This window comes from Electrophorus electricus, chromosome 11, assembly GCF_041902795.1.
Source record: "Electrophorus electricus isolate QZ-2024a chromosome 11, ASM4190279v1, whole genome shotgun sequence".
Lineage (NCBI taxonomy): Eukaryota > Metazoa > Chordata > Actinopteri > Gymnotiformes > Gymnotidae > Electrophorus > Electrophorus electricus.
In genome coordinates this window covers 3,827,549-3,853,883 of record NC_137507.1, presented here as the reverse complement: position 1 = coordinate 3,853,883, position 26,335 = coordinate 3,827,549, and the positions used below count along the sequence as shown (strand labels likewise).

The following is a 26,335-nucleotide window of genomic DNA, read 5'->3' as shown; positions in this document are numbered from 1 at the left end:
GCAGCCGTAGCGCCGGCAGTGCTCACACGGCTCTCAGACTCAGCCATGTCGCGTGGGGAGAAATCAGCAGCCGCACGTGCGCTCTGTTCGGCCCCCCCAACTCGTCGCCACGGAACCCAGCATCTCTCAGGATTATTTTGGGAGGGGGGGGTTCGGTTTAGTTTTCAAGAATTGTTTTGCCCTCTTTTGTGACCTCTGAAGCACGAATCTTTTTTAAATGTCAGAAGTCGCAGCCAATTTGACGAGCGCGCACGCTGCCGAACGCCAGAAGGTGAAAGGTAGGCTTATTTACATCTTTTGTACTACTGCCGTATTCATTTAGGGGAGAGAGAGCACAGGCTAAAAGATTGGTTATTAAACTCTAGATATTCTACCTCAAGAAAGGTGGATGGCGTTGGGGGGGGGGGGGATCAGGCACAAGGAGAGGCAAAACGGAGAGACTTTAGCCCCGAAGGAGCACTTTAAACATCTCCTATAGAAGATGAAATAAATGAGAGCTTCCATCTCTCATCTCCACAAAACGCCCATGAAAATGCCACGGCGGTCAGACAAGGCTGGCGAGAGACGCCTGAGGTTGGAGAGAAACAGCAGGGATTGGGGGGACACACACTCAAAGAGAGCAAAAAGGAGCACCTATCAATCTGTCCCGATGTCCTGTCCCGCCGGCCTGCTTTATATCACACCGGAGAGCGTTTCTCATCCCCCCACCCCGCCCCCTGCCCCGTCTACCATCCCCAAACATGTTCTCTCACTCAGGACCCCAGGCCTGCTCAATCTCTCCTCTCCCCTGCCCAGAAGGGATGCTGTCATCTACCATCGCCTCTGTCGTTAACAAGGGGGGAACACATCAAAGTGGGTCTGAAACCTCAGCACGGGCGAGATCAAAGTTGGGCTCTAATCTCATTGGGATGGAGACACACTGATGGAGATTTGAGGGAGGGTGGCAGTCCTTGCACAGCCAGGACCGCTCTCCCGCGGGGAGCTCAGGGAGGAGTACGGCGGAGGGCGGCAGGCTATCTGTGTGGGCACGGGCAGCACGCCAGCAGCCCGCCCGGCCACCGGCGGTGCGCCGCTAACAGATACGGTTTGAGCCAAGACTCTGAGCGTCCACACCCACCCACCCACACGCAGGCCTCGTCGCTGGCCAATTACCCTTTCAGTAATCTGTCTTCTTGAATACCATAACCTATGAAAAATAGAACATAATACGCACTGTCAGAACCAAAGCTTACTCTTCTCCCAGAGTCTTACCAGCTCAATTTCCGTGACCGAGTTCCCTATTGGCACCAGTTGGTTATTTTATATGCCGCTGACGCGAGTTGTAGATGTTTATCAACGGCATAGCTGGCATTAGTGCTGTAATCCAGCCGCTGCTGGAGTTTAGTGCACCCTGCTGGACGGCACAGTAGCAAGCACCTCAGAGCCAAAGTGGCACCCGCAACCGTGTAGCTTATCAGCCTCTTTCATTCAACCAATAAATGGGAGATTGTAAATCTGTTCCAGAGGATGCACAGCCTGTGGCCTACAGACAACATGAATGTACAAACAAATCACTTTTCCTCCACAGTCCTTTGGACTCCTGCCTTATTTGTTTGTTTATTATCTTGAATAAGATTTGTTTTTTTTCTTAATGCAGAGAGCTTGATGCTTATACAGGGGTTTGCATGAAAAAAAAAGCACTTGTGTGTGCGGAGTGTGTCGCAAAACTGAAAGGGTTTGTAGAAAAGATCGGGAAGATGAACTGGAACAAAGCCAGAGAGACTGGGCAGTCCAGGCCTTTTTTAACTCTTAAATAAGCCGCACAAGGATTTTCCCAATTTTCCCCGTAAAACTTAAGCATCCAGTCCTAATTGCTTGGCCGCGAGCAGCCTGATGAGTGTGGTCAGGGAGAGCGGCGGCGATTAAGCAAGCAGCATGTGTGTGTCTCTGGAAGTTCCAGAGCGGTGCGGTCAGGGGTGTCGCCGAGGCGAGGCGAGGAGCGCTCTGTTGTTGATTTACATTGTCTGGCGGTAGCCCTCTGCCTCCCGTACCCCGAGGCATCCCAGCGTGCTCTTAGCATGAATGGCTGCATCAATCAAACCGTGAAAAAAAAAGGGGAGGAGGGGAATCACGCATGGGTTGTGTTGCCCTGTGCTCACACACACGCACGCACGCTCACGCGCACACGTGCACGAGCACACAGATACAAAGGTCATGCTGGATGGTAAACAAATTGTAGAATTTTTAAAGTTATTGACACAGAACAGGTGTAATGCAGGCACTATCTTGTGTTTAATGTGAGCGCTGTTTTCAATCATAGACTGGAACCTTATCACCGTGGGGGAGAGGCACAGAGATGAACACAGGTGGTCATGCTAATGTGCCGGAAAAATAGTCTAAACATGCCCAAACACACACGCCTACACGTTCTTTTTCACACACACACACACACACACACACACACACCATTCCGCTGTTTCTCAGATACACAATGCATACGCATGCACAAGCACCCAGACACCCCCACACACTCATATCTGAGCCTACCGCTGCCATTCCTCCTCCGTCACTGTCATAGTCTGTCCACCACCCTGACATCCATCACACTCCACAGATACCCCGCCCCCCATCCCAGCTTTCCCTGAGAGAACAAACCTGCACTTGACTCCTCCTCTCATCATCCCCCGTATTCACTTCTCCAATCGTCGTCGTCCCCAAACACACACCCCACACGCCTCCGTGCTTGGGGCCCCAGCTGAGAAAGCTCCAATAACTCCGTGGCCCGATCGGATCAGCGCAGCGTTACCGGGCATGTTCTGTGCTCTCCCTGTGGTCTCTGCAACGGCGGTTTGCTCGTTAACCTCGAGCCGGCGGCAGGAGAACGGACGCCCCGATGGATGAGCCGCGCGAAGGCAGGGGTCCGCTGGCAGCTACGGTTCCGCCCCCCGACCTCTCGTGTTACGGCAAAAAAAGAACACCGCCGAACGATGAAGCTCCGCGGAGGAGACGTGGCCGCGCTCCGAGACAGGAGCGGCCAAAACGGTCCTGTCACCGGCCCACAGCTGCGAGAGGGCACACAGCTCCGGGGAGACTACCTAGGGCCCTGCAGATCACCGACACCAGCACAGGTCTGCTGAAAGAACATAGACTGGACAGGCATACATTAAATAACATAAGGATTCTTTATCTTTCCATGATTCCCATTACTGTTTGAACTTTTCTGCACCTAAACATTAGCCAAATGGCAAGTATGCTTCTTAAAATTAGCACTCTCAATAATTTCGGCTATTTGGTTTAGCGGTTCGGTAATGGCTCAGAAGCACAGACAGCGTTCAGAAATTAATGGTTTCAAAAGGGTCAGTGGATGGAAAAAATTTAACTTCTGCCTTTTTGGAAACAGGAGACCAATGCTGAAGGCACAGTCCTACAATGCACAAAGGCTTGCTAATTGCAGACGTGGAGAAATCGTTACCCGCGGCTTGCGCCATTAGGCCGTGCTAATGCGCGCGGTCAAATGCGCGTGAGTGCCTTCCTCGCAAGAGAGCACGTCTCCGTCTGAGTTTGCATCCATTCTTTTCCCCATCTTCCCTGCCGGGCGTAAGCGCTTTGGCAAAACAAAAGGCACGCGAGAAGGTGCGAGAGGATTTCAAAGGGCTCCTCCTGCCCGCTTAACGCACCCGCCTCATTGGCACCAATCGCTGCCATCCACGGGCATGCGGCTGGTGAGAAAGGCTCGCCCAGATGCCCATTTTGCCCATTTTGGTCTTTAGGCGTGCCACGTTTCCTCGCCTTTGCCCACAGAATTACAATAACTGTTCTTCGCTGCGTCAATCCTCAAATGGAAACGCAGTCCACCGACTCACGTGGCAGACAGGCAATGGAAGCTGGAGAAAGAGCGCTCCGCTTGGAAAGTAGAAATTAATGTAATATTATTCAGCATCAGGGAGATGATCCGTTCTGTAGTCTCTGTAATAGCGGGGAGCTTAGAATGGCACACAGGACCATCTGCTCCCCAGTAGGTGCTGTCTGTGTCAGGCCATAATCCACACATCCACCGCGTGTGGAAATTAGGGAGATGAAGTGGACAACGAGTGGGCTTCTTGCGATGGCACAGCCATAGGAGAACCGGAGCCCGCCGGGTTGAGTCCACATCTGAGACGGAACGGCATTTGCGGCCGGAGCCAGGGTCATAAAGTAGGGAGCAGGAGCTGGCGACCCCCCCCCCCCCCCCCCACACCTCCCCCTTGGCAGTGACAAGTGAATAAAAAGGGGTTTCATCCATTTCCACGAATTTGAGGGCGGCGGTAAGGTTTGAGTTGTCATTCAGGCCTTTCGAGCGAGCGATTACACTCCACCACTCGAGCAGGCTCTTTTGTGTGCTCGTATTGAATTTTAAATCTCTGCTGTAATATATGAGAGCTGATATTACGTCTCTCTGTAACTCTCAGAAACTCTTAAGCCCTCCTGTAGCCGAGCAGGTAGAGCAAGGTGTTAGTAATCCATGGGTTCAGTTCCTTGGAAGCGCACATGCCGTCATTTTCATAAACAAATAAGTCACTCCGGATGACGCCATGTGTTGCAAACGTAAATAGCATTGCTTTAGAACCCTTTTGATGTTGATCCCGAGGCTTCGAATCTTAACGCTCTTTGCTCACAGTCTTGACGTATTTTGGAAGAACGTGCGGTTTGGCTGCACTGGTATTTGCACATCCTCACGCGGTCGATGGACGCCGCATACATGGGGGACGCTCGGCCACGTGGCTGTCCAAACGCTGCCCTGGTGAGGTGGTTGTGGTGCGGTGGGCACGCAGCCGGCAGCAGCGCCTCTGGATGAAGGCTGACGCTGTCCTCACTTCTCCTGTGTGCCTCTGATGGATGTCCTCCTACAGGGTGGCCTGGAAGAGCCTTATCTGTTCTGATAACCCCTGGGTCCTCTGGAGGCTCTCGAGCAAAAGGTCACATGGCCGAGGACACAAATTAAGGCAGGAGTGCATGCTTCATATCCACGGCATCTAATTGTCAGTCGGTCACACACAAACACACACGCACACACACACACACACACACACACACTCACACACATGCAGTGAGAGAAGAATGCATCTGTTTGTGTATGAGCTTGAATAGCAATTCAACATCAGCCCATGCCTTCTGGCTCCTTTCTGCCCCTCTGCCATCCACCCCCAACACACACACACACACACACACACACACACACACACACACCACCCCCTTGGTGTCAGCAGAAGAGAACGTTTGCTTATCAAGCCCGAGGGTGGGGGGGGGGGGTTGGCGAGACAGGCTGACACTGTTTTTCCACCCAAACAGTTACAGCTGGAGAGGGGCAGCAAACGTGCGTGACGGCGGGGCAGGCGTAGAGGGAGGGGCCAACGCGACGCCCGTCTCCTCCCCAGCTGCGGCCCAGAGGGTCTCACGGAAGCAAGGCAGCTATCAGCAGAGGTCTATGGAATGACACAGACGCTTATTATTCATAGAGACGCCGCGGGTGTGACAACGGTGCATGCATTGCTGCAAATCACCCACGCTTCATCATCCTTCAGCGCCTCATCGGCAGTCCGTTTCTGACCATACGGTGGCCATTCAGTGGATATTCATGGGTGGCAGGCACCCTTAACCCAACAGTGACACTGCTGCATGGTAAAGACACTGACTCACTCCAGCAACAATACCTTGCCACTACTCTGTCACCTGTCAAAATGGTTAGTGGGTGTACATGCAAAATCCTACTTTGGTGGGTGGTACTTTATATATATATATATATATATATATATATATATATATGTGTGTGTGTGTGTGTGTGTGTGTGTGTGTGTGTGTGTGTACATATATATATATATATATATATATATATATATATATATATATATATATATATATATATATATATATATATATATGTATGTATGTACACACACGCACGCACGCAGACTACCGTAAGCACGTTTCTCTCCGTGCTTTAGGTATTTACATTTTTGTCGTTTGGCTGGCACGCGCCCAAAATGACTTGCATTAACCAACTGTCGGGACTGTAGCGCTGAAAGAACGGAGCTAAGTGCTCAAGGGCACAATGGCGCGAGCCTTCGGCTGGGTTTAGACTTATTGACTCCTGAGCCATAGCCAAAGTTAATGCACTGGCTGCAGCACGGCCAGCTCCATTAGCTTGCCTCGCGAAACGCGGACAGCTTTTTACACGCGCAGGTAAAGGATCCTGCTGCCCGCGCTCCCTTGCAGCCCGTGAGGGCTCGCGAGAGACGTGTTCAGTGACGGAGTTCAAATTTATGACGAACGCTGTCCTCTGCTGGTGAGAAAGCAAATTTTCGGGACATTCATTCATCTACAACATATTTCATAGTATCGTTAGGTTTCTAAATAAACGTCCTGAACACTGTCGACGAACTCGAGCTCTTCTGCACGGATACAGATCATTTCGTCTTGTGATAACTACTCTTCCAAAACCAACAAATTCATCCGAGCTTTGCATGTTTGGACATGATTGATCTACCTGGAGAGAGAGTGAGACCTGATCAAGTCTAGGTTGAGAGAGATGGCAAGGAGGAGAGGTTCGGACTTCATCTACATTATGCTTCCCCAAAGCAACTGCTCTGAAACAACTGGCCCCTTCCTTTGTGCCCATGGTGGACACATCCATGATGACATCCACCCTCTAATGACTCCTCAGCCATTCCTTTCACTCATTTCCATATCAAACTCGATCAAAGCTTCTCCTTTTCCTAAAAAAAAGAGCATTCTCTTCTTTTGCAGCCTCTCTGCTTGGATAAACGTTTCAAAATGAAACATTTAGAATTATGGCCCAGTTGCCAGACAAGCAAAGAATGTGTGATTAGATTTGAATTCACAGTGAAGCACAGTAAATGTACAGCACTGCTAACCATGTGGTGTTTACTGGGTGGTGTTTACCAGGTAATGTTTGTCAGGTGTGTTCTTGATATTTATCACTCTCTGAGTTTAGAGAATTAGAAAACTGCATGACAGCTGTTATTCCTGACTGGATTTCTATAGTCTCCTTTACATATTATGTAATATTTCAAAATTTTACATCAGTAACAACCAATTTTAGGCATGGAGCTCATATCAGATGACCCAGAACCACAATAGGATGTAAGAGCCTTGACGTATTCCCACCTCAGTCTACTTTAAACCTAATCCATCTAATCTACTTTCCCCTTTTACATAAAAATGAGATACAAAAACCATTATGAATTTATCAGAACAGTTTATCGGTGTCCAGTGTTCGGTCTGATCAAATATGCAACCAATCAAGCAGTGCCTGTTTCCTGTGAAATGATTTTGTTCTTCTGTCAGCATGTGCCATTTTCTGAATTCTACACCATTCCTGCAGTTTCCATTGATATAGTGATGCAGTAGAACGTGTGGGAATGAACTAGACGAGCTCCTTTGCCCTATATTTGTTATTCAAACACCATCCATCAGTATGAAAGAAAATGGCATCTTAGACTATAATACATTTATGTGATATTCATAATCATAAGACCAACATAAATCAAAACGACATATCATGCAATTGATTTTTTCCCTCCTCTGCACCTGTTTCCACTATATTACATGTGGTCATTATTATCACGGGGACGCTGCCATGCTGTTTTAAAAAATCTTACCTCAAACCAAGCTGTTATCCAGATTTTCCCAGCAAAACAAATTATGTTAGTGAAAACCCCACCAGGCTGTGGAATATGGGAGCGGCAAATCTATGTGCTCATGACTACCACATCCACTTTCACACCAGGACTAGACTCCCGCACATGATAAAGTTGTACAGCTGAATTATTTAGGGACCATGGGATGGCTGTGCCCCAGATTAAGTGCAAAGTTAAGCATGCACAAGTGGAAACCAGAACGGGGGGAATCTTAGCAAAAAGATTTCAGCATTTTCAAGCCCAGACTGACAGTAATATAGTCAAACCTGTTTCTTCAGGGCTCATGAAATTCCATGAAAGTAGGGAGGTCTTGAACACACACACACACACACACACACACATTTCAAACTTGCTGGCAGTGTAGCACTAGATAGGCCTAAAGATGAACAGCAGCTAATCTTGCAGGTACTTCTGCCCTTATAACACTAGCGTGTTTTCGCCCGAAATGCATCATTGCGGTAAAGCGTTACAATGACACACCAGGCACGTGGGTGCATGCGCGGCTGTCACGATGGAACGAGAGACAGAGCGGCGATTATGCCGCGAGATGCTGCCAAGCAGAACGCTCGCACTTACTGGTGAGGGAACAGAGGGATGCAAGTGCTGGCCCACTTCACAGGCTACCCACCCCCACCCCCACCCCCAACCCCACCCCCCTGTAGCGCGATGCTGGCATGCGAGCAGAGCTGCGGAGCCTCTGTCTACCGCAGTCCCTCTCCAGTCAAGGCCTGCCGCCCACTCACCTGCACTGGACTCTACTCTTTGAAGCTGCAGCCAATCAGAAGGCCCCAGGGGGAAGCGGGGGAAGGGGGGGGGTGGCGTGGCGGCAGCAGTCGGATGTGACAGGGGCACCCAGGCAATGTGGGATGCGTTTTAAAGCAGAGGAGGGGTGAGACGGGTGGGTGGTGATGTGGGGGGGGGGGGGGGGGTTAGAAAGAGACGGAAATGCATGGTGGGAAATGGAGAAAAAGAAATTGGGAGAGAGGGAGAGAGAGTAAGAGAGAGACAGAGCAAGACAGACAGAGAGAGAGAGAGGGAGAGAGAGAAGGATATGCTACTGAGCTTTTTTCCTTCAACACCCCACTCCCTTTCCAAAAATAGGCCAGACCTGCAAAGATTCCAGGAGCTCTTTGACATTGATAAATTCTTGCTTCTCTGTGAAAGGGCACAACTTTCTCCAGTGTGCGCACTCCAGTGCAGTGGGCACCAGGCTTGCAAGCGAGCCTCCGCACGCCGAAACTATATGATAACACGGCTCGCTAAATAGAAGGATATTCCAGTAATATTTAGCGGCACGGCATATTGCAAGGAGTTGCAATTCGGAGTGAGCCATGGAGGGGGTGGAAGGGCATGAGCACCTGTGGGAGAACACAAGTTTGCAACACATATAGCAAATTGAAGCCTCTGGCACAAAGCGAGGGAGGAGTGGAATAGGATGACAGAACGATACCGCAAGGACCAGCTCTCGTTTTACAGAGGGAGAGAGAGCAAGAAGAGAGAGGAGGCAGAGGGAGGCGGAGGGATAGCAGGAGAGGACATGGAAATCCATCAGGCCGTCATTATTTATTCAGCGACGCCCTGACAGGGAGTCAGGGCTGATAATTGGCATCGAGAATCGCACGCGTGCTGCCAAGGGACCCGTCGGGGCCGCCTCCCCCTCCGGCTGGAGGGGCCCGCCCCACCGGTCGAGACGCCACGCATCGGGGCGGCCGAGCTGACTGGAGGGGATGAAAGTTTCTCCCCTTTTCCTCTCTCACCTGCCTCGTCTGCGGCGCAGTTCTAGGCGCGGGTTTGAAAGAATGGGCCGGGAAGTCGTCCCAAAGAATAATTGAACAAAAGATGGCCTGCCTGGCAACGGGCCGCCTCCTCCTCCTCATCCTCCACCTCCGGCGCTGCGAGCGCTCGTTGTAACAAACCCGTGGCTGCCGAGGGGAGCCGGAGAGCCGCTGGCTCCACGGACTCCCCGGAGCACGAGGAGGAGGGGGAGGAGGAGGAGGAGCGGAAGAGGAGGAAGATGATCCTGGCCAGAGTGAGTTTCGGCCTTCATCGCTAGATTGGGTCAAAGCGGGCTGCGGCATTAATCATAGACAAGTCACAGCCAGTCTGAGTGCGTGCTGCGCACCCACCCACATACGCATACACACACACCCACTCACTACACACACATCTGTATGAATGACTGCACCGCACTCAGGACAGCCAATTAGACTCCAAGACCACAACCTAGGATGTGCTGACAGTTCACTTAAAAGTCACCACAAGGTTGATCTGCATTGGCCGCGGTAATTCTGTTAAAGAGATCGCGGTTCCCCGAAAGCACTGGCAAGATAAGGTCGGTCCTCTGTTACCGGGAGTATTTAAAGTGATTGCTGAAGCAACACAAGTGCTGTGACACTTCTTAGTAACTAAGGAAAGCCTCCAGGGAAAGAGGTAGGTAAGGGCTGATGACAGACTAGCTGCAGATGAAACAAAGCAGGACCCTAACAAGGCATCCGACACCGAAAATTAATCTGCCTTGGGAACACGGCATGAAAGCTGTAGGACACTCATGTTTAAGCACCATCGACCTGTCTTTACGACAATCTGGGAGTGATAGGCCAGCGTTCCAGGCGGCAGAAATCTCTCTGAATAAAACATGACGACACAAATGCATCTTTAATGCCCCAGTTCTCCCAACACTTCTGACGTGATGCTAGAGGGAGCAGGCACCTGGAAGATGTGCCCTCATACATCTATGCCATTTGCGGCATTTTTTTTCCAAGCTGCTCTTCCGCGGTATGTTTACGGTTTCCGTCCATACAGATTACAGCGTTTCTACATTTACTGATGCAGCGCGTCACACAAGATATTCTTTGTTATACCGTGCTAGTTTCCCTTCACAGTTCAAAATCACCCTTTTGGAATTTTGGTGCATCTGTGTACATTGACCAGAGATTTATGAAGTGAATAAAAGAAGTTGTCGTGCAAGCACTCGAACTTGAGAGCTGCACAATTACTGGTTTCATGTCGTTATGCTGCCTCCTCCTCAAGAAAAGTCTCTCTGAGACAGCTGTATTTTCATTAAGTGCAGGTTTCCACTGCCGTGCCAGAGAGAAGCCCCAAGGCCTGTAGACTCACCTGGCATTGCTCATATCTTGCTCCTATTTCGCCTTGTTTAAAACGAACCAGCTTCGGCTCATGAAAGACTTCGACTCTGCACCAGCCTACACAACAGCACTTCTGCAAATGCAAACACATTAGCCATTCAAAGACTGTGGGATTCTTTTCTTATTGAACATGTTGGGTAAATGTTTTAAAGGATGCTCCTACCTTCTCAAATATAATAGTTTCATTAAAGGCAGAGAGCCAAAACAAACAACAACTATAAACACAACAGTACATTTATTTAAACCCACCTGAACATAAAATTAAATGGCATAAAGAAAATTACATAATAATAATAATAATAATAATAATAATAATAATAATAATAATAATAATAATTTATTTAAATATACTACTTATTAAACTTAATACAATTATACATGCTGATATTTTTGATAAAGATGTTGAGGGGTTTTTTTCTTCATTTTTTAATAAGGTCCAAATCTAAAGGTTTCTAAATCATATGTTTAAATTAAAAAAAAAATTAAAGGATGCTAAAAGCAATTTCCTGCACATGGTAAACAAAAACAATGCCTTCATGTTGATGAAAATAGTGCCATCTGTTCAAAGGTCTGTTTTAGTTTCTTATTTATTCAGGATGGTTGGCACTCCCGGTAATGTGACGCAGTAACGTTGGCCTGCGTTTCACCGCTACATTTCTCATGTGATCAATTGTGACCCGGCCTTTTCAACAACTGCTTACGCAGGTCATTAAAATGCGCAGGAAAAATACACGGTCCTAATCGTTGAGCCGTGTTCTCACCCGGTCATAAATTAAGGTTGCACCGTGTTCCACCGATATTGGCACAAGCGTTCTTGTTAGCAACTAGCTAACAACAATGTCTCTTTGACTAAAATTTTTATTGCGACATTTGACAAAATGGAAAGACCGCCAGTGAAACGCACTTATGCTAAACTGCCCGTGTGGATCGTAGAAGATCATCATGACGTGAGTGATTAAAACAATTTCTCTTTTAAGGAGATGTATAGCCTAGCTAGCTAATGTTAACCAGCTAGATAAACAAAATGTGTGGACGCACATCTCGACCTTTAAAACAGCTTGATAGCCTTCGCTAAGTAAAATTGTCACAAAAAAGTAAGGAGATTCCTTTCAGCTGCTTCATTTAGTTATTTCGTTATTCCTTTCTACAGGTCGTGCCCCACATATATCGTGCCATTGGCTCTCGGCATATGCCAGCGAGAGATATCCGAATGGTTCATTTTGACTCTCATCCCGACCTCCTGATCCCCGTGAACATGCCCGCTGACACAGTGTTCGACAAAGAGCGTCTTTTCAGGTGAGATGGCTATCAAGGTAAGATTGGAGGATTATCCAGGTACAGTACAACGTCAACGTTCTCTCTCTCTCTCTCTCTCTCTCTCTCTCTCTCTCTCTCTCTCTCTCTCTCTCCCTCCCTCTCTCCCTCTCTCTCTCTCCCTCCCTCCCTCCATCTTTGCATGTGAGTGAGACCGAGACATGGGAACATTTCCTCAGAGGGTGTTCTCTGTCATATCTTATGATGTGAGAAGCTCGTCTCCACCTGCCACACGAGTTCTTCAACGTATTGCATCAGAATGTACAAAGTGATGTCAGATGTCCAGTTCAGGATTTTATTCTCCACAATTAAGCTCAGTGGCACATTGGAGAACTTCCCAGTTGCTGAAATATTTGAGATTTCCACAAGAAAAAAACAACTCTAACAGCACATTCGACACTGCTGTGTACAGTGGCTCCATGCCACCGGCTCGTATGACGGGCAAGAACATTTTTGCTTAGGGCTTGACCTGGAACGAGACTATGGTCAAGAGCCCACAGTTGACATCCGTGGAACTTGTGGTTTTTTTTGTTTTTTTTGTTTTTTTCCCTGCCAGTGAGCTGAGCATTGAGAACTGGATCATGCCCATGGTCTATGCCGGGCACGTGTCCCAAGTCATGTGGATGCATCCGGACTGGGCTCAGCAGATCAAAGAGGGGGAGCATAATATGTTTGTTGGGAGAGACACATCAACAACCACCATCAGGTGAGGAGCAACGTGTCGCTGTGTTGCATGGGAAAAGAGTCCTCAGAGTTATTGCAGACCATACCCGTTTGTGCCGTTCTTGTCTTTTGTGCAATTTTTATACGTTAGAGAAGTGCTGGTCAGATGGTGGAATGTCACTTTATAAAATCCTAGAAGATTTGTGTTAGTTATTTCTTGTATAAACCTTGCTTTGTACACACTTTAAATATCTGGTGGAGGTTAAAAATTGTAGAGCCAGAGTACATGCAGTCTAACTTCCGCCACCATGATTTGTTTCTAATAGTGTTGGATGGCAACTCCGAGACCGTTACTTCTTCTGTCCTGTGACTAAATCCCCCGTTCCAGGGTTACAAGCACTGAAGACTACTTTCTCAGTGACGCCTTGTATGTTCCCGCGGCCCAGCTGGAAAAACCCAAGCCACTGCGCTTAAACGTTATCCAAGTGAACCCAGTGGACGCTCCGTCCAGTAGCCATGGTCGAAAGGACTGCAGCGCTGCTAAAAAGCCCAAATCTTCCACCAACATGGAGGAAGAGGACTGTCAGCCAAGTTGCAGTGAGTCTCGCAATAGTACACCGCGGCCACCAGGTGGCAGCACACCGCCAGGGAACAGCCACAGCACCCAAGCCCAAATCCGGACGGAGGATGACTCGACAGCATCTGTCGTGAACACTCTCCTCAGTATAATTGGACAGGCCGATCAATACATCCTCGACATTGACCTGGACTTCTTCTCCTGTAAAAACCCCTTTAAGGATATGTACACACAGGTAATGAGCAGGCAACTCTCTGTCAGGAAATGAACTTCAATTACACATCATTGGTGTAAAACCTCTGTATAAATAAATAGCTGAAGGCCCAAAGGTTATGCTGACAGTCTTATTTAAGAGCAAATGTCTTACTGATTTAATGTTTGTCTCTTACAGTACAGGCTAAGTAAAGTTTAATGTTTTCTAACATAGTGGAGCTGATGTGTAGTCTTTTCCCTTCACAGGAAGAGTACTCGATTCTGCAGGAACTGTACCATTTCAGCAGGCCACGCGAGGGTGCGAACGAGGTGAGGAGGGTCTTTAATCAAATAAATGCTTGACCAAGGCTTCTAAAACCAAGCCTCATAGGACAGGGCTCGTCAGTGTTTCCTGAAGTCTGGTTGAAAATGGCAACCACCTTGTTCATCATTTCTTATGACTTTTGCTGAACCAATTCCTCTTCCATCTTTTAGGTCTACAAGCGCTTTTTTGTTTTCATGTGGAAAAATGGTGTGTGTGTGTGTGTGTGTGTGTGTGTGTGTGTGTGTGTGTGTGTGTGCGTGCCTGCCTGCCTGCCTGCCTCACGGTTTTGTTGCTCTCCACCGACTTAAGTCACCAAGATCACATTCTCTTTCTTCCCGTTCTAAGGAAGAGCTCTTGGAGTGTGTGGACAGACGCACACGGCAGCTGGAGTATCTCGAGAGCACGTTCGCTGACCTGCTCGAGGATGACAGCCAACGCGCCATGGAGTGCTGGGAGTTCATACCTGGGTATGTGTCCTTACTACCCACAGTGCCTCACACTGCCGGTCACGCACTTTCTGACTGGTTCCTGCTAACCAGGGGAACCGGGCTGGTCGGAGCCGCCAGTAACGCCCACCCTCACTCGGTCTTTGCAGGATGGAGTCGGTGCCGAAACTCGTGCGCAGCCTAAAGAGTCGATCTGAATCGCCCGACTACGAAATGGTGGTCTTTTTTGATTTCTCAGCTCGAATATTACTGCCCGTCAGTGATTTCTGAATAAAAACATTACCCCGTGCTTGTTGGTGCTAGAGGCAGGCGTGTGTGTCTGTTTGCTGGGGCTCCTACACAGGTTCACCAGGCAGGCCTCACCTGCGACTACTCGGAGCTCCCGCACCACGTTAGCAGTGAAGAGGAGATCCGGCAGCTGTTGCTGGCCGTGCGTCTCGTGCTCCAGGCTCTGCCCAAACCCACCATAGTCACCATAGCCAGGTAAAGCATCATCTCTATGCCCCACACGTGCTGCATGGGGAGGGAACTTGCAACAAGAAGCGCGCTGGCACTCTGTGTAGGTGGTGTCGCAACCCCATCCTGGAAGACCCGTCCTCCCACATAGTTGAGCTCCGACTCCTCTGGATCTTGCCCCGCCAAAGAGTTTCTCTCTGATCTAAATTGAAGATCCGAGTTTTAAGGTATAGATTCTTAAGGATATATTGATTTAACTGGATATGGTGTGTTTTCGAGGGGGCTTTGAGCAAAAGTGTGCTGACAGGGGCTTGATCGTCATGGGTCTCCAAAGGACTTTCACAGGTTAACAAAATCTGCTTCCCACCGTGCTCCCACATGCCCAGACGTGACTTAAAGCTGGCCTCAGATGCCATTAGTGCCGTTCATAACGTGGTAAAATAAATCATCACAAAAGGTTTCCTTTCCCTCCTTCACAGGTCCAGCCTGGATGAATACTGTCCTGCGGAACAAGTGAACTCTATTCAGAACAACGTGCTGGACATTTTAGAAAACCTCTTCGGCTCTTTAGACGTTCATAAGGAGTACGAATCTCCCTCTGCAGAAAACATATCACAGTCCTCTTGAATATCAGAATATATGTAACATGCGTGTTTTTAGTAGAAGCTGACAGTAATGCTTGCTTCTGAACGAAACCCGTTTTGGTGGGTGTGTGTGTGTGTGTGTGTGTGTAATATATATTTTATTTATTTATTTTTTTTACTTTTTATTTTATTTTTTTATGCAGAGCACCTGCAGACAGTATGGCTGACTGTGGAAAATGTTTTCAGGGAAATAACAACATAGGAAGCACAAATGGGGATAGAAAATAAAGCAAAATTTGTTTACATTTTTTCCCATCTTTCTGCTTAATTGGCTTCCACTGAAAAATGAAAAGCATGTCAAATATTGAGTGAACATTCTGAAAGTCTGTGTGTTTGTGTATTTGTAGAATAAAATAAAATTAGTTCTGATGACTTTTGCCTTTTCAATATTTAGCAGTTGCGCTGTACAGAAGTACTTTGTTGCAGAAATAGTACATTAGACTGGTGATGAAGTGCCTAGGGGTAGTTCATGGGTTTTTTGAAGAGGTGGGTATTCAGCCTTTGTTTAAAAAGAGCGAGGAATGGTTAGGTGGTGGAAATTCTGGAAACTCTGGCTTCAGTCTTTCACTTGAATGTCATTGTTTATCATCCTGAAGTACAAAAGGATGATATACAAAACATATTCAAATAACCAGCAAGGTTCGTTTATGAGAAGTGATTGAAATAAGCATAGCCTTTACATTTATGAAGACTGAAGCTTTCTATTGCATGAAAAATATTGAATGTCATGCATATCACAACAACGTAAATGGTTACTTTGTTGCAAAAATGGTACACTAGACGGGTTGACCTGCCCAGGGATTGCACAAGAGCCTTTTGAAGAGGTGGGTCTTCAGTCTATATTTGAAAACATGAAATTGTTAGGTGGTGGAAATTTACTGCACCATATGATCCATGGTGCAGAAAGGACCTGAGGCGTGTCTCTTCTGTCCCTTAAGGGGTGGTGGTCCAAAGCGTGTTGTCCACAATTTTCAGTAAAACTTCAGTAAAGGGAATGCCAAGAACATGCAAAATCATTATCAAAATAAAGGGTGGCTCACACAAAGGTGTGAGATACGATGTGGGGTGACGGTGCTTTCAGGTTGGAGGGGGTGCACTATTTTTGGCTTTGTAGGCAAGCAAAATGGTTTTAAATGTGATACAGACACATACAGGATGCCATCAAAGGGAAGGGAGCAGGGGGTATAGTTATACTGTGTATGACTATGTATGTGACGAATAAACCAAACTTGAAACTTGGTAATGTGAGAGGACTTGGCAAGATTGAATATCATGCAGATGTATTCTGGATCTGCTGGGCCTAGCAGACCTGTCAAGAGAAAGCTTTCCAGTTCTGAGAAAACAAGAGACTGGATAAGTGACTGAGAGAAAAGAAATGGCCAAATTTTGAACAAGAGAAACCTGCATATCTGGGCATGCTGGTAACATAAGCCAGGTTGTCCGGTACTACATCCTGGTTTTGTGCATTTTCAGACTACAAGATTATGGCATTCTTCAAGGCGATGTCCAGATTAAGATGTGGGGAGGCATCACTGGAAATGCATAACAGTCTGGGTGGGATTCAGCTCTGGGTAACGGCCAAGATTAGATGCACAACAGTGGCAACTTGGCAGTGGAGGGGCTGGAACAGGTTACAAGTTCAACCTTCAACTGGTTACAAGTTCAGCCTTCCTATTACAAGTACCTTAACCACTGAGTTACTACTAACACTGCTAATGTAGAGTATCCTGGTTTGAAGCCATTGTGGTTGGGATCCTGAAGTCCATTCTGGGTGAAGAAGAGTGAAAATTAAAACACCACAGCTTTTTAGAGAGGAGAGGTGGGAAATGATTGGTCGTGACATTAAACATTGTCAGAGATGAGTAGTACTATTCAGTTGTCTCTTGCATTCATGAAGCTCTAAAGAAGAAGCTTCAAAGTTTTAAGACCTTGAATTAAGTCCTGCATTGTTTGGTCCATCTTCTCTGGCTTTGAAGATACATTCAAAAGAATAAAACAAAAATCGGTTCTTACTGTAATAAAAGGCTGTTTAAACTCCTACCCACAGTCATCTAATAACAGGAAAAACAATTAACCTAATGAGGGAGTGGCACGACACTTCCAAAACACAAACCACCACTCAGGGTAGCGACTTGTTCCGAAACGTGTAGCTACTGTTATATTCACTCTGCATAGTCTCTTCCTTGGCTAGTTATCCAGATTATACCAAGATGATGTGCACAGCATTGTGGTATGTCCATTAAGGTATGTCCACAGTTTTATATAAGCAAAGGTCTGATTTTTGGCTGGTGATGAATCGAATCAGACGTCTGAGAGTAGTGGAAAGACTATGTAATGTTGCGTCTCCCCAGGGCTTTGTTTAAACATTTATTTATATATTTCGAATATACATTACGATTCAAGGGCTTGTTCAGAGGTAATAAACATGGCTTTGAAAGGATTTTTGTTTCTTTGTCCAGTTCACAGAGGTATGTGTTTAGTCTATGAATTTTCAGTCCGTTCATTTTATTAAGTCAGAGCTGTGATTTGCTGGAGCAATTTCAAGAATCATTTCAAAATCCCATTGAAGCATACCGTTCTGCCTGTAACTATTCATTAAAAACTTGTCTTGGTAAGTCTAGGAAACAGCTCCAGAAACATTGCACGCAAGTTTCCACTGAATGTCATTAAAGTTTGTCTTTTTTTTTTTTTTTGTCCTTAATGGGAAACAAGGCTGGCGGCACCTGGCCGAGAACGGCAGGCCCGCTGCCAGGCTCCTACAAGTGGGTCTTATGCAGAGTCACTGGACTCATTTGCGGCAAATCTCAGCAAAGCAGAGGCAGCCGATAAAGGCCTGGAACGCTTCCATCGCCGCCTCGCTCCGGAGATAGTCACGCTCTAACGACCGACTCTCGCTCACTCTAACGGGTCCTAATTAATCACATGAGGCGAAAAATGGCACTGCGGCATCTGCTTTCTGGCGAATATCATTGTGCCCCGTGAGACATATATTATCCATGAGGTGTAATTGAAATTCGATTGTGGAACATTCACTGACCCCAGCTTAATGATTTCAGTGTACTTTTGTTGTGCTCTTGTATGTTAAAAGTACAAGATTTTTTTTTATTTATTTACATTTACATTTATGGCATTTAGCAGACCAGGCAAAAAAATTCCCAGGAAAGGTACTTGGGAGTATTTAGGTGCCCATCTAGGGGAAAATGGCGTAGGCTCAAGGTTTCTCATGTGGTTTGTGCTTTGGATGATGGAGACAACTAATGTCTTTACTGACACCACGACAAGCTATGTAACTGACCAGATTAACCAGTGTTAAGGCAAGAACATGCAAACTGGTCATGTCTGCGGCTGCATCAGTGCTGAACGTTACTGTCATGTCACAGCGTCTGTGCCGCACAGCACTGACAGGAAGGTTCAGCTCTCCGCTGAGATTCCAGGTTAGAGATGTACGTGGACGGTTGGAAAATCACTAATCTTCCAAACGATGATTATTTATATTTCAAAGAATATATATTTTCTCTGGTTGTAATGTTTTATAATACAGTGTGTATTATAATCTGTTCTGCAATAAGCATTTTACACATGACAGTTCAAACTGAATTAGCAGTGCTCCCTGAACTTGAAAAGAAGTCAGTGAGTGAAATTAAAAAATAACTGGTCTTGTGTATCCAGATTCGAGTTCAGTTTGTGCATGTGTATAATTGGTCCTTTGCAATTCCTTATGTAACATTTACCAGAAAACACAGACCTTTTGGGGAAATTTTTTATTTAACTCATTATTAGCCAAAATGATACAATGAGAACCAGTGGTGTGGGTTTCAATTCATTTCATATTTTACTTGTAAACACTAAGGTGAAAGAAATCACATTTTACTCATTTCTAGTCCACCTAGTCGCTCTCAGTGAGCAAACCGAATCCCTGAGCGCCATACATCCCATTGTGTGGAACGTTAACACACGTGGGCTAATGATGCTCGTTCTCCACAATGTACTTTTACATCATCAGACATTTCATGTACCTTTTATCACAATATAAATTTAGTTGTCATGGTGAACTGTCATCAACATCAAAAGTTGAAAGGAAAAATACGTTTCAGCTGCATAATTCCTTAAAGCTTTAAAAACATGGCACTGGATCGTCTTTTCCCTCTTCACTCTTCCGTACCTGTCTTTTTATGTAGTAGCGTCAGACAGAGAGCTCAGTTTTTTGGTTCTACATGTTTTAAAGGTCACCATGCACTACCAAATATATGACCTCAAGCGCTTAGAGACAGTAGCCCTCATTAGGACTGAACCAGTGGAAAAGCATTGGATGTAAGAAAACATTTTGAGCCTAGCTGCTAAGCTCTGTTTGGTACAAACCAAAGTCTAACTTTTTTATATAGACATCTAAAATGCTTCTGATCAGCTGGGTTGGGGTAATTCCTCAAGTCTCCATGGGCACAGGTGGCTTCAAACCAAGGTTCTTCGTGTTAATTCCACAGTTTGCACATGCAACACTCGTCAGCCTCATTCAGAACGGTGCCAAGTTCACCTAAGGACAGTAGGGGCGTTGAACAGCTGGGCGTTTGGACATCAGTGTGATTGCAAAACCAGCCTGTATCCAGTGATGTGTTTCCTGCAGCAGTCAAACAAGATCAACGTGCCACAAGAGCTGCTGGTTCAGTTCAGCACAGAAATAAGAGTCCATCAATAGCACCCATGTTACAGTCTGGGGAAGGCTTGTCACCCAACAGAGTCTTTACTGCTACCAATGAATTCTGCAGAAAAGACTGTAGGTGTTAAGAGGAGCTGTGCACTCAAGTCATTACTTATTATTATTATTATTATTATTATTATTATTATTTACATTTAAATAGTGCCTTTCTCATAATCAAGGCTGCTTTACAGACATATATTAGCTTTTACAATCACTCACACACCGATGAGAAGCAATTTGCGCACAGCGTACTCTCTATCGGAAACCACAGCCCCCTGGGGGACTGCAGCAGGTGCATAATATACATAAATGACTAAAAGGATGACATAGTATAAATGAATGACATGCAATTACCCCTCTAAGATGCGAATTAAAAGGTGTTGGGTCTGCAGAAAAAGGTATACCTTGTCAAATGCAGGCCTCAGAAGTGCGCTAAGAAAATCGTTGCTGTTCCCTTGGCTCCTAGCCATTGCTGATTTCAACTCCTCCCAGACAGGAGCATCAATCAAGCAAGGATCAAAGACACCTGATACTAAAACAGCATCCCTCCTCATGCCATTACGTGCACAAATTATTAGGACTGCCAGAGCCTCTGGCACTGAAATATTGTGCTACTGTTTAAATTCTGCATACATGATCTGTTATCTAACTGCTGAACATGTGATAGCATGTATATGAAGAATACAGTAACGGTCGTCTATGTAAAATCACAAACTAAAGTTAGTGTGGAGTTATTGTTATTAACCTGAGGCAAATTCTTGTATGTGCAAACCTACTTGTAGGTGTTTGTGCTGATGTAAGGCTGCTGGAGATGATGGTGGGAGTCTTATGGGTCCTCAGCCTTAGCAAATGCCATAAACAGCCCATGGGACTGGTCCTGTGTGTCTCTGTGTGAGAGAGAGAGAAAGAGTGTCACGCTGCCCTACTCCACTCAGCTGAACTCCAATTCCCATGATGCCTCAGGAGATCACCAGAGATCAGCATCTCCGGAATATTGATATCACCGGACTCAGATTTACCTTATTGTATTGTAAGTAGAACTATAAGGTAATAGAACATTCCTCAATGCTAAGTATTGCCTCTTCTAGTATGCATACTGAGCATTCTCATTGGATTGTTGTTCTGGTATTTTCTACCTGGCATGTTCTTATGAATTACGCTTGTTTGGTTTTGCCCTTTTTTGTACGTTACCGGTTTAATGTTACTCTGGTTTCGACTCACGTCTGTCCCCGAGTACCTTGCCTGTTTGTTCTGCCTTTGTACGAGCTCTGACTACTGCCTGTTTGTTGATTAGGTCTTGCCACTCTCTTTCACCGAGTAAATCGATATCCAACACCGTAATCCACAAGCGACCAAGTTACCTTCACACATTAGTGAGAGAGAGAGAATTACTGTGAGGACCTGTTTCCATCGTTAGATGTGGGTGGAGGTTTTATAAAATGGAACAGGAGCTGTGGTAATGTTTTCACTGGCTCCTTTCTGTTCTGTGCAGTATTTAGGAGACCCCCAGGGCTCTGAGATGTGCACTGAAACACTAGAACACAAGCAGATGTTAAAGACCCCAAAACTGTTGACAGTTCCGTCTCCCACATCAATAGAATACCAGACTCTAGAGAATAACTTTAATGGAGATACATTTTAATTAAGAAGACATTCATTCTGCTTTCTAATGAGGTTTCTTACTTACACATCACATTATCTGCATTTCTCTGAAAAAATAATCCAAACAGGTGCTAAAGGAAATAAGCACTCCTGTGGATTCCAAAACATATTGAAAATAAGCACATTTTGTATTCCTTAGTTCACCCTTAACATACGAATCTTTTTGTCGTATGGGTCTTGTCGCAAATGTGGTGTTCTGATCAAGATATGCCAAAATAACAGATCTTGCAGTGTATTTACAATAGTATGGAAAAGTTAAATAATTAACATTTTGTTCAGGGCTAAACTTCCTTTATTGAGATTAAATAAGACATGAATACCATCTTTTCACTGTTTTTGAATTGAATATGAGCTGTCTGAATGTTAGAGCCACTTCTTCAGTTACTCAAATGTGCCCTTGTGATGTTTTTACTGAGATCACAAAGAAATGATTGTGGAAATAACTTTTTTTTGTGTAATTTTTGTGCAATTGTGTAATCACCTTCATTCAGTTACCTGCGTGACCGCATAACCAACTCGAGTCTATCGCTACTTCTCCCTCCGAGTGAGTGTGCTGTCAGGCTGAGCCCTGGAAATGGGAGAGCTAATATGTTTCTCCACTTCATGAAGTGAAAGAGATAATACGTGGAATGAAAGATAAGACTTAAAGAAAGCATCAAGAACAAAAGGACCAACGTTTTCCTAGGAGCACTGAGTGAACAAGCCACGCAGGTTTAATAAAAGTCGAGTTTACAAATGGACTCGCAGTCTGCGATCCCCTGGAGAATTTCTTGCTTTGACATGATTTTATTGTTTGTGTTATGTCACAAAACACACAATACAGAGGTGTGACCTTCAAGCCAGAATCTTAATCAGCTGAGCCTTTTCTCTAAACATAGAAGCCCATTCACCGATACACCCCTTAGAACAGTGTGTGCCTGCTGTGTTTGATGTTACATGGCTCTTAAAACAAACTCTAAATTCTTTGGTTGTATGATTTGGTTGTATGGTTCACATCATTTCACTGTCTCATTTCCTGCTATAACTGGGTTGGTATTTACAGCTGCTTCAAACAAGTATATAAACAGCTAATTAAAAACAGGTAACGCAAAATGTTGGAGTCACATCATAAAAACACCCTAAAAGATAAGAAACAATGTGGCCCTAAACAATAAGGAACAATAAGGAACAAATAGGAACAATATTTTTCAGTATTTCTTAAGACAGCATAAAGCAAGAATCTGACATCACATTCTCTGAGCAAATGACAGAAACAAAATTGTTTTTCTCCCCGAGTGGATGAGACAGATTTCCATATCCATTCCTGAGAAGCACCTTGCTGTTTGAGGTGAAGATGACCCTCATGCTATTCAGAACACCTTTGTTTATTAATGACTTAGCTCATGACATGCTTGATTGTTTCAGTATTCATACCTCTTTTTCCAACAGTCTTCACCAGCAAGGACTGCATTTTATCTTATGTATTTACGTGCTCAACATAACGCAATCACCCGTTACTACAGCTTGGAATTTATTAAGCCTATTTTAAAGCAATTATCACCCACCTGTTGAAGCAGGGCAACATGTGAAAACTGTAAAAGTGCCCTGAACATTCAGTTGCAAGTTATATTTTTGCAGCACAACATATGAAGACTCCTAATGTAGGCTCCGGCAGCGCAGCAATACACGTTCACTGTTTGTGAGAGCTCATGCTTCCCGTTGGGAGAGCTTGTGTCCCGTTTTCTTGCAGCTCACACGCATTTGGAGGAGAGGCCACTGCCATCCCCACCATTGACCCCATTGGTCCTGCCTCCACCTTACAGGCAGCTGCCTCCAACCCCGCATCTATCTCCATCCCCGATCCCGCCCCAGCCGCAGCTGCAGCAGATCTCCCGGAAGGTCTTCCTCATCTCCGAGCTGCGCAGGGCATAGATGAGCGGGTCGATGACCGAGTTGCACATGATGAGGATGAGGTACACGTTGAAGTGGGACATGAAGCAGATGCAGTAGGGGTTCTTGGGGCAGGAGATCATGAGGACGAGGTGCATGAAGAAGGGCGCCCAGCACGTGACGAACACGCCCAGCAGGATGGTGAGGGTCACGGCAGCCTTCATGTTGGCCGCCTGCCGGGCCCCACCGGGGCCCGGCAGCGCGGCGATGCGCCTCATGTGCACGCGTGCCAGCTGGAACATATGCACATAGAGGCTGGCCATGAGCGCGAGCATGGCGGCGAACGTGGCGACGAGGCAGACGAGCACGGTCACGCTGTCCGAGTGCACGATGAAGAGCATGCCGGACGCCGCGCACAGGCTCCAGATGCCGGCGATGATGGCGCTCGCCCGCCGCCACGTCATCAGGTCGCTGTAGCGGAGGGCATAGAAGATGGAGAAGTAGCGGTCCCCGGCGATGGCCAGCAAGCTGCAGATGGATGCCAGGACGGAGCTGCAGATGGTGGAGTCAAACACGTTGTCCATGCTCTTCAGGACGCCGGCGGAGACGGCCAGGCGGCCACTGGTGAAAAGCGCCATCGCGATGGTCTCGGTCGCATTGGAGACGCTCACGAGAAGGTCGGCTACGGCCAGGCTGCAGATGTAGAAGTACATGGGCGAGTGGAAGTTCTTGTTCTTCACGATGGCGGCGATGACTAGCATGTTCTCCAGGAGGCTTACCAGACCCAACGTGAGGAACACCTCCGGGGAGACCATCACCTGCTCGTAGCAACCCGAGGCGGAGCTCCTTTCACTCACCCTTGCCACCAGACTGTGGTTCCCATGCGCATGGTGCAGTCCTTGCAGGAGGTTCATGTCCGCATCGATCTTTTCATCACTGTCTGCTTTCAGCCCTCTGCACTCCACACCGGCATTTACAGTGAATATATGCTTCTGCGTGCGCGTCTGTACGCATGCGCGGTTCCAGCACGCCTCTCAATGCAAGCAGCCTCTGTCCACTAGTAGATCAGCATCCAAGACATTTTACTTCTCATGCAGAATACTGTGCTCTGAATCTAGATGCATTCTTCAGCTATTATCACTACACACATGCACTGGTGTTTTGTGCGACAGCTCAAACTGGGAAAGCAACACAGCCATGTGACACCACTGGAGGCTGATAGGAGAAAGACTGAGAGACTAAGAGAGGCTGTTACCTAAAGTAGCTGAGACTTAAATCCAGAAGTCTCAAAACCAACTAGGAAATAAATGCAATGTGCAGTGATCCGAGCTAAGCACTCGACTGGTGAAGATGGTAGGCAATATCCTCTTTTCCCTGGTAGTCTCTGTTCTGCACCCTGATCAGACACCTCCTCTTACTCTAGCATCCAATCAGACAGTTTAGAGGGCTGAATACACACTAATTTCATGAATCGGTCCACAATCCAAACATATAAAAAGAAAACATGAAAGGAAATATATTAAAAAATAAAATCCCATTATACAAACATCAGGAGGCCTATATGTTTTCAGATAGACTACATATTACATAAATCTTTAACACTATTTTTGAATATTTTAGGGGAAATGTCTTTTTTTGTTTTTTTGGGTTTTTTTTTTGTGATTCATAATCTATCGCCCACCGTTTTTACTCACGAGATTTTCTCTTGAGAAAGGTTGTGCCTCATTAACAGTGCCGTTTAACCAGGGCTCTGCACTGGCTGCCCCACGTGTGCCCAGTAATGCCCCCTTTCCTCCCTCTACCCCACCGATCAGACAGCTCTGCGGTGTCACTGCACCAGCGCGGATGACACAAGCCCACGGGCACTTAGCCTTGCTGATGCAGCCGGGGTTTTCGGTGCTCAGCAAAGAATGTAGATAGACCTGATTAAAAGCACCTTTCCTGCACTGCCGAGAGGAACAGCAGACTGGATTAACCTTGCAGAACAGATTTGGAACAGAGTGCACAGCTTCATTAAGAAGATGACAGAGTAACTGTCTGTACTGGAGCGTAATTTTATTAATCTATAAAACAAAAGGTTAATCTTAGTCGAATTCACAATGTAAATGCTTTTTAAATGACAGTTCAGCTCTTGAGTGCCATATTCAGTTAGGAAGGTTGTGGCATGACAGCAAACCTTAAATTCTAGATTGGGGCAAATAAGATTAACTGTCACTTTAGTCCCAGCAGGTCCACACCCAGAAAGTGTTGGTTTGGTTCCAGTTTGGGAGGGAGGTACAGCTTTAGCTAGTAACTTTCAAAGTTAGTAGGCTCGGAGACAAAGTTAAGTAAGTTTCTATACTTGACATTTTTACACTCAACATTTGCTTTTGCAGTTGCTTCACTAAAGCATTCTTTCAACAGCCTGTCACAAATGTAACCTCTAAACCAGAGCTACAAGCCAAAATTGATTTAAAGCAGATCAGAGCTGTTATAAAGATAAAGTTAGTGCATCTTATTATTATTTTATTTATTATTTTTAATCTCCTTTTTTTTCTTGATCCACTGTGCACTGTGGCCTGGTTATGGGTTAAGGTTGGGAGTTAATAAATAAGGGACTGTGCTGCTTCAACAGGGTGCTGGGCAGAACCCGGGGTACTGGTTAGGACTGGGGGCAGTTCCTCTAATTG

At 46.2% G+C, this 26,335-nt stretch overlaps 2 protein-coding genes across 4 annotated transcripts; one reads left to right on the top strand and one right to left on the bottom strand.

Annotated features, from left to right (window-relative positions):
* Window positions 1-11,571: 11,571 nt before the first annotated feature.
* c11h5orf22 (chromosome 11 C5orf22 homolog) lies at window positions 11,572-15,811 on the top strand. 3 transcript variants are annotated; one of them, XR_014126204.1, is made up of 9 exons: window positions 11,574-11,769; window positions 11,973-12,118; window positions 12,693-12,842; window positions 13,188-13,611; window positions 13,836-13,898; window positions 14,239-14,360; window positions 14,489-14,555; window positions 14,643-14,822; window positions 15,275-15,413. XR_014126204.1 is itself a non-coding variant. In XM_027001211.3 (9 exons), exons 1-9 carry the CDS (start codon window positions 11,701-11,703, stop codon window positions 15,420-15,422), a joined length of 1,329 nt encoding a protein of 442 aa, XP_026857012.2. In that variant the 5' UTR covers window positions 11,577-11,700; the 3' UTR covers window positions 15,423-15,811. The 3 variants fall into 3 exon arrangements, 2 of the variants coding, with proteins under 2 accessions (XP_081580064.1, XP_026857012.2); XM_027001211.3 differs by having other exon boundaries at window positions 11,577-11,769; window positions 14,683-14,822; window positions 15,275-15,811; XM_081723938.1 differs by lacking the exons at window positions 14,489-14,555; window positions 14,643-14,822 and having other exon boundaries at window positions 11,572-11,769; window positions 15,275-15,811.
* Window positions 15,812-23,593: 7,782 nt separating this feature from the next.
* On the bottom strand, window positions 23,594-24,580 carry mc4r (melanocortin 4 receptor). Its single transcript, XM_035528563.1, has one exon. The coding sequence runs from the start codon at window positions 24,578-24,580 to the stop codon at window positions 23,594-23,596; it is 987 nt and encodes a 328-aa protein (XP_035384456.1).
* Between the last annotated feature and the right edge of the window lie 1,755 nt (window positions 24,581-26,335).

Coding starts and splice junctions, on each gene's coding strand:
- c11h5orf22 (XM_027001211.3), top strand. CDS start 11,701: ATGGAAAGACCGCCAGTGAAACGCACTTATGCTAAACTGCCCGTGTGG. Junction 14,361..14,488: donor TGCTGGGAGTTCATACCTGG/GTATGTGTCCTT, acceptor CGGTCTTTGCAG/GATGGAGTCGGTGCCGAAAC. Junction 14,556..14,682: donor AATCGCCCGACTACGAAATG/GTGGTCTTTTTT, acceptor GCTCCTACACAG/GTTCACCAGGCAGGCCTCAC.
- mc4r (XM_035528563.1), bottom strand. CDS start 24,580: ATGAACCTCCTGCAAGGACTGCACCATGCGCATGGGAACCACAGTCTG.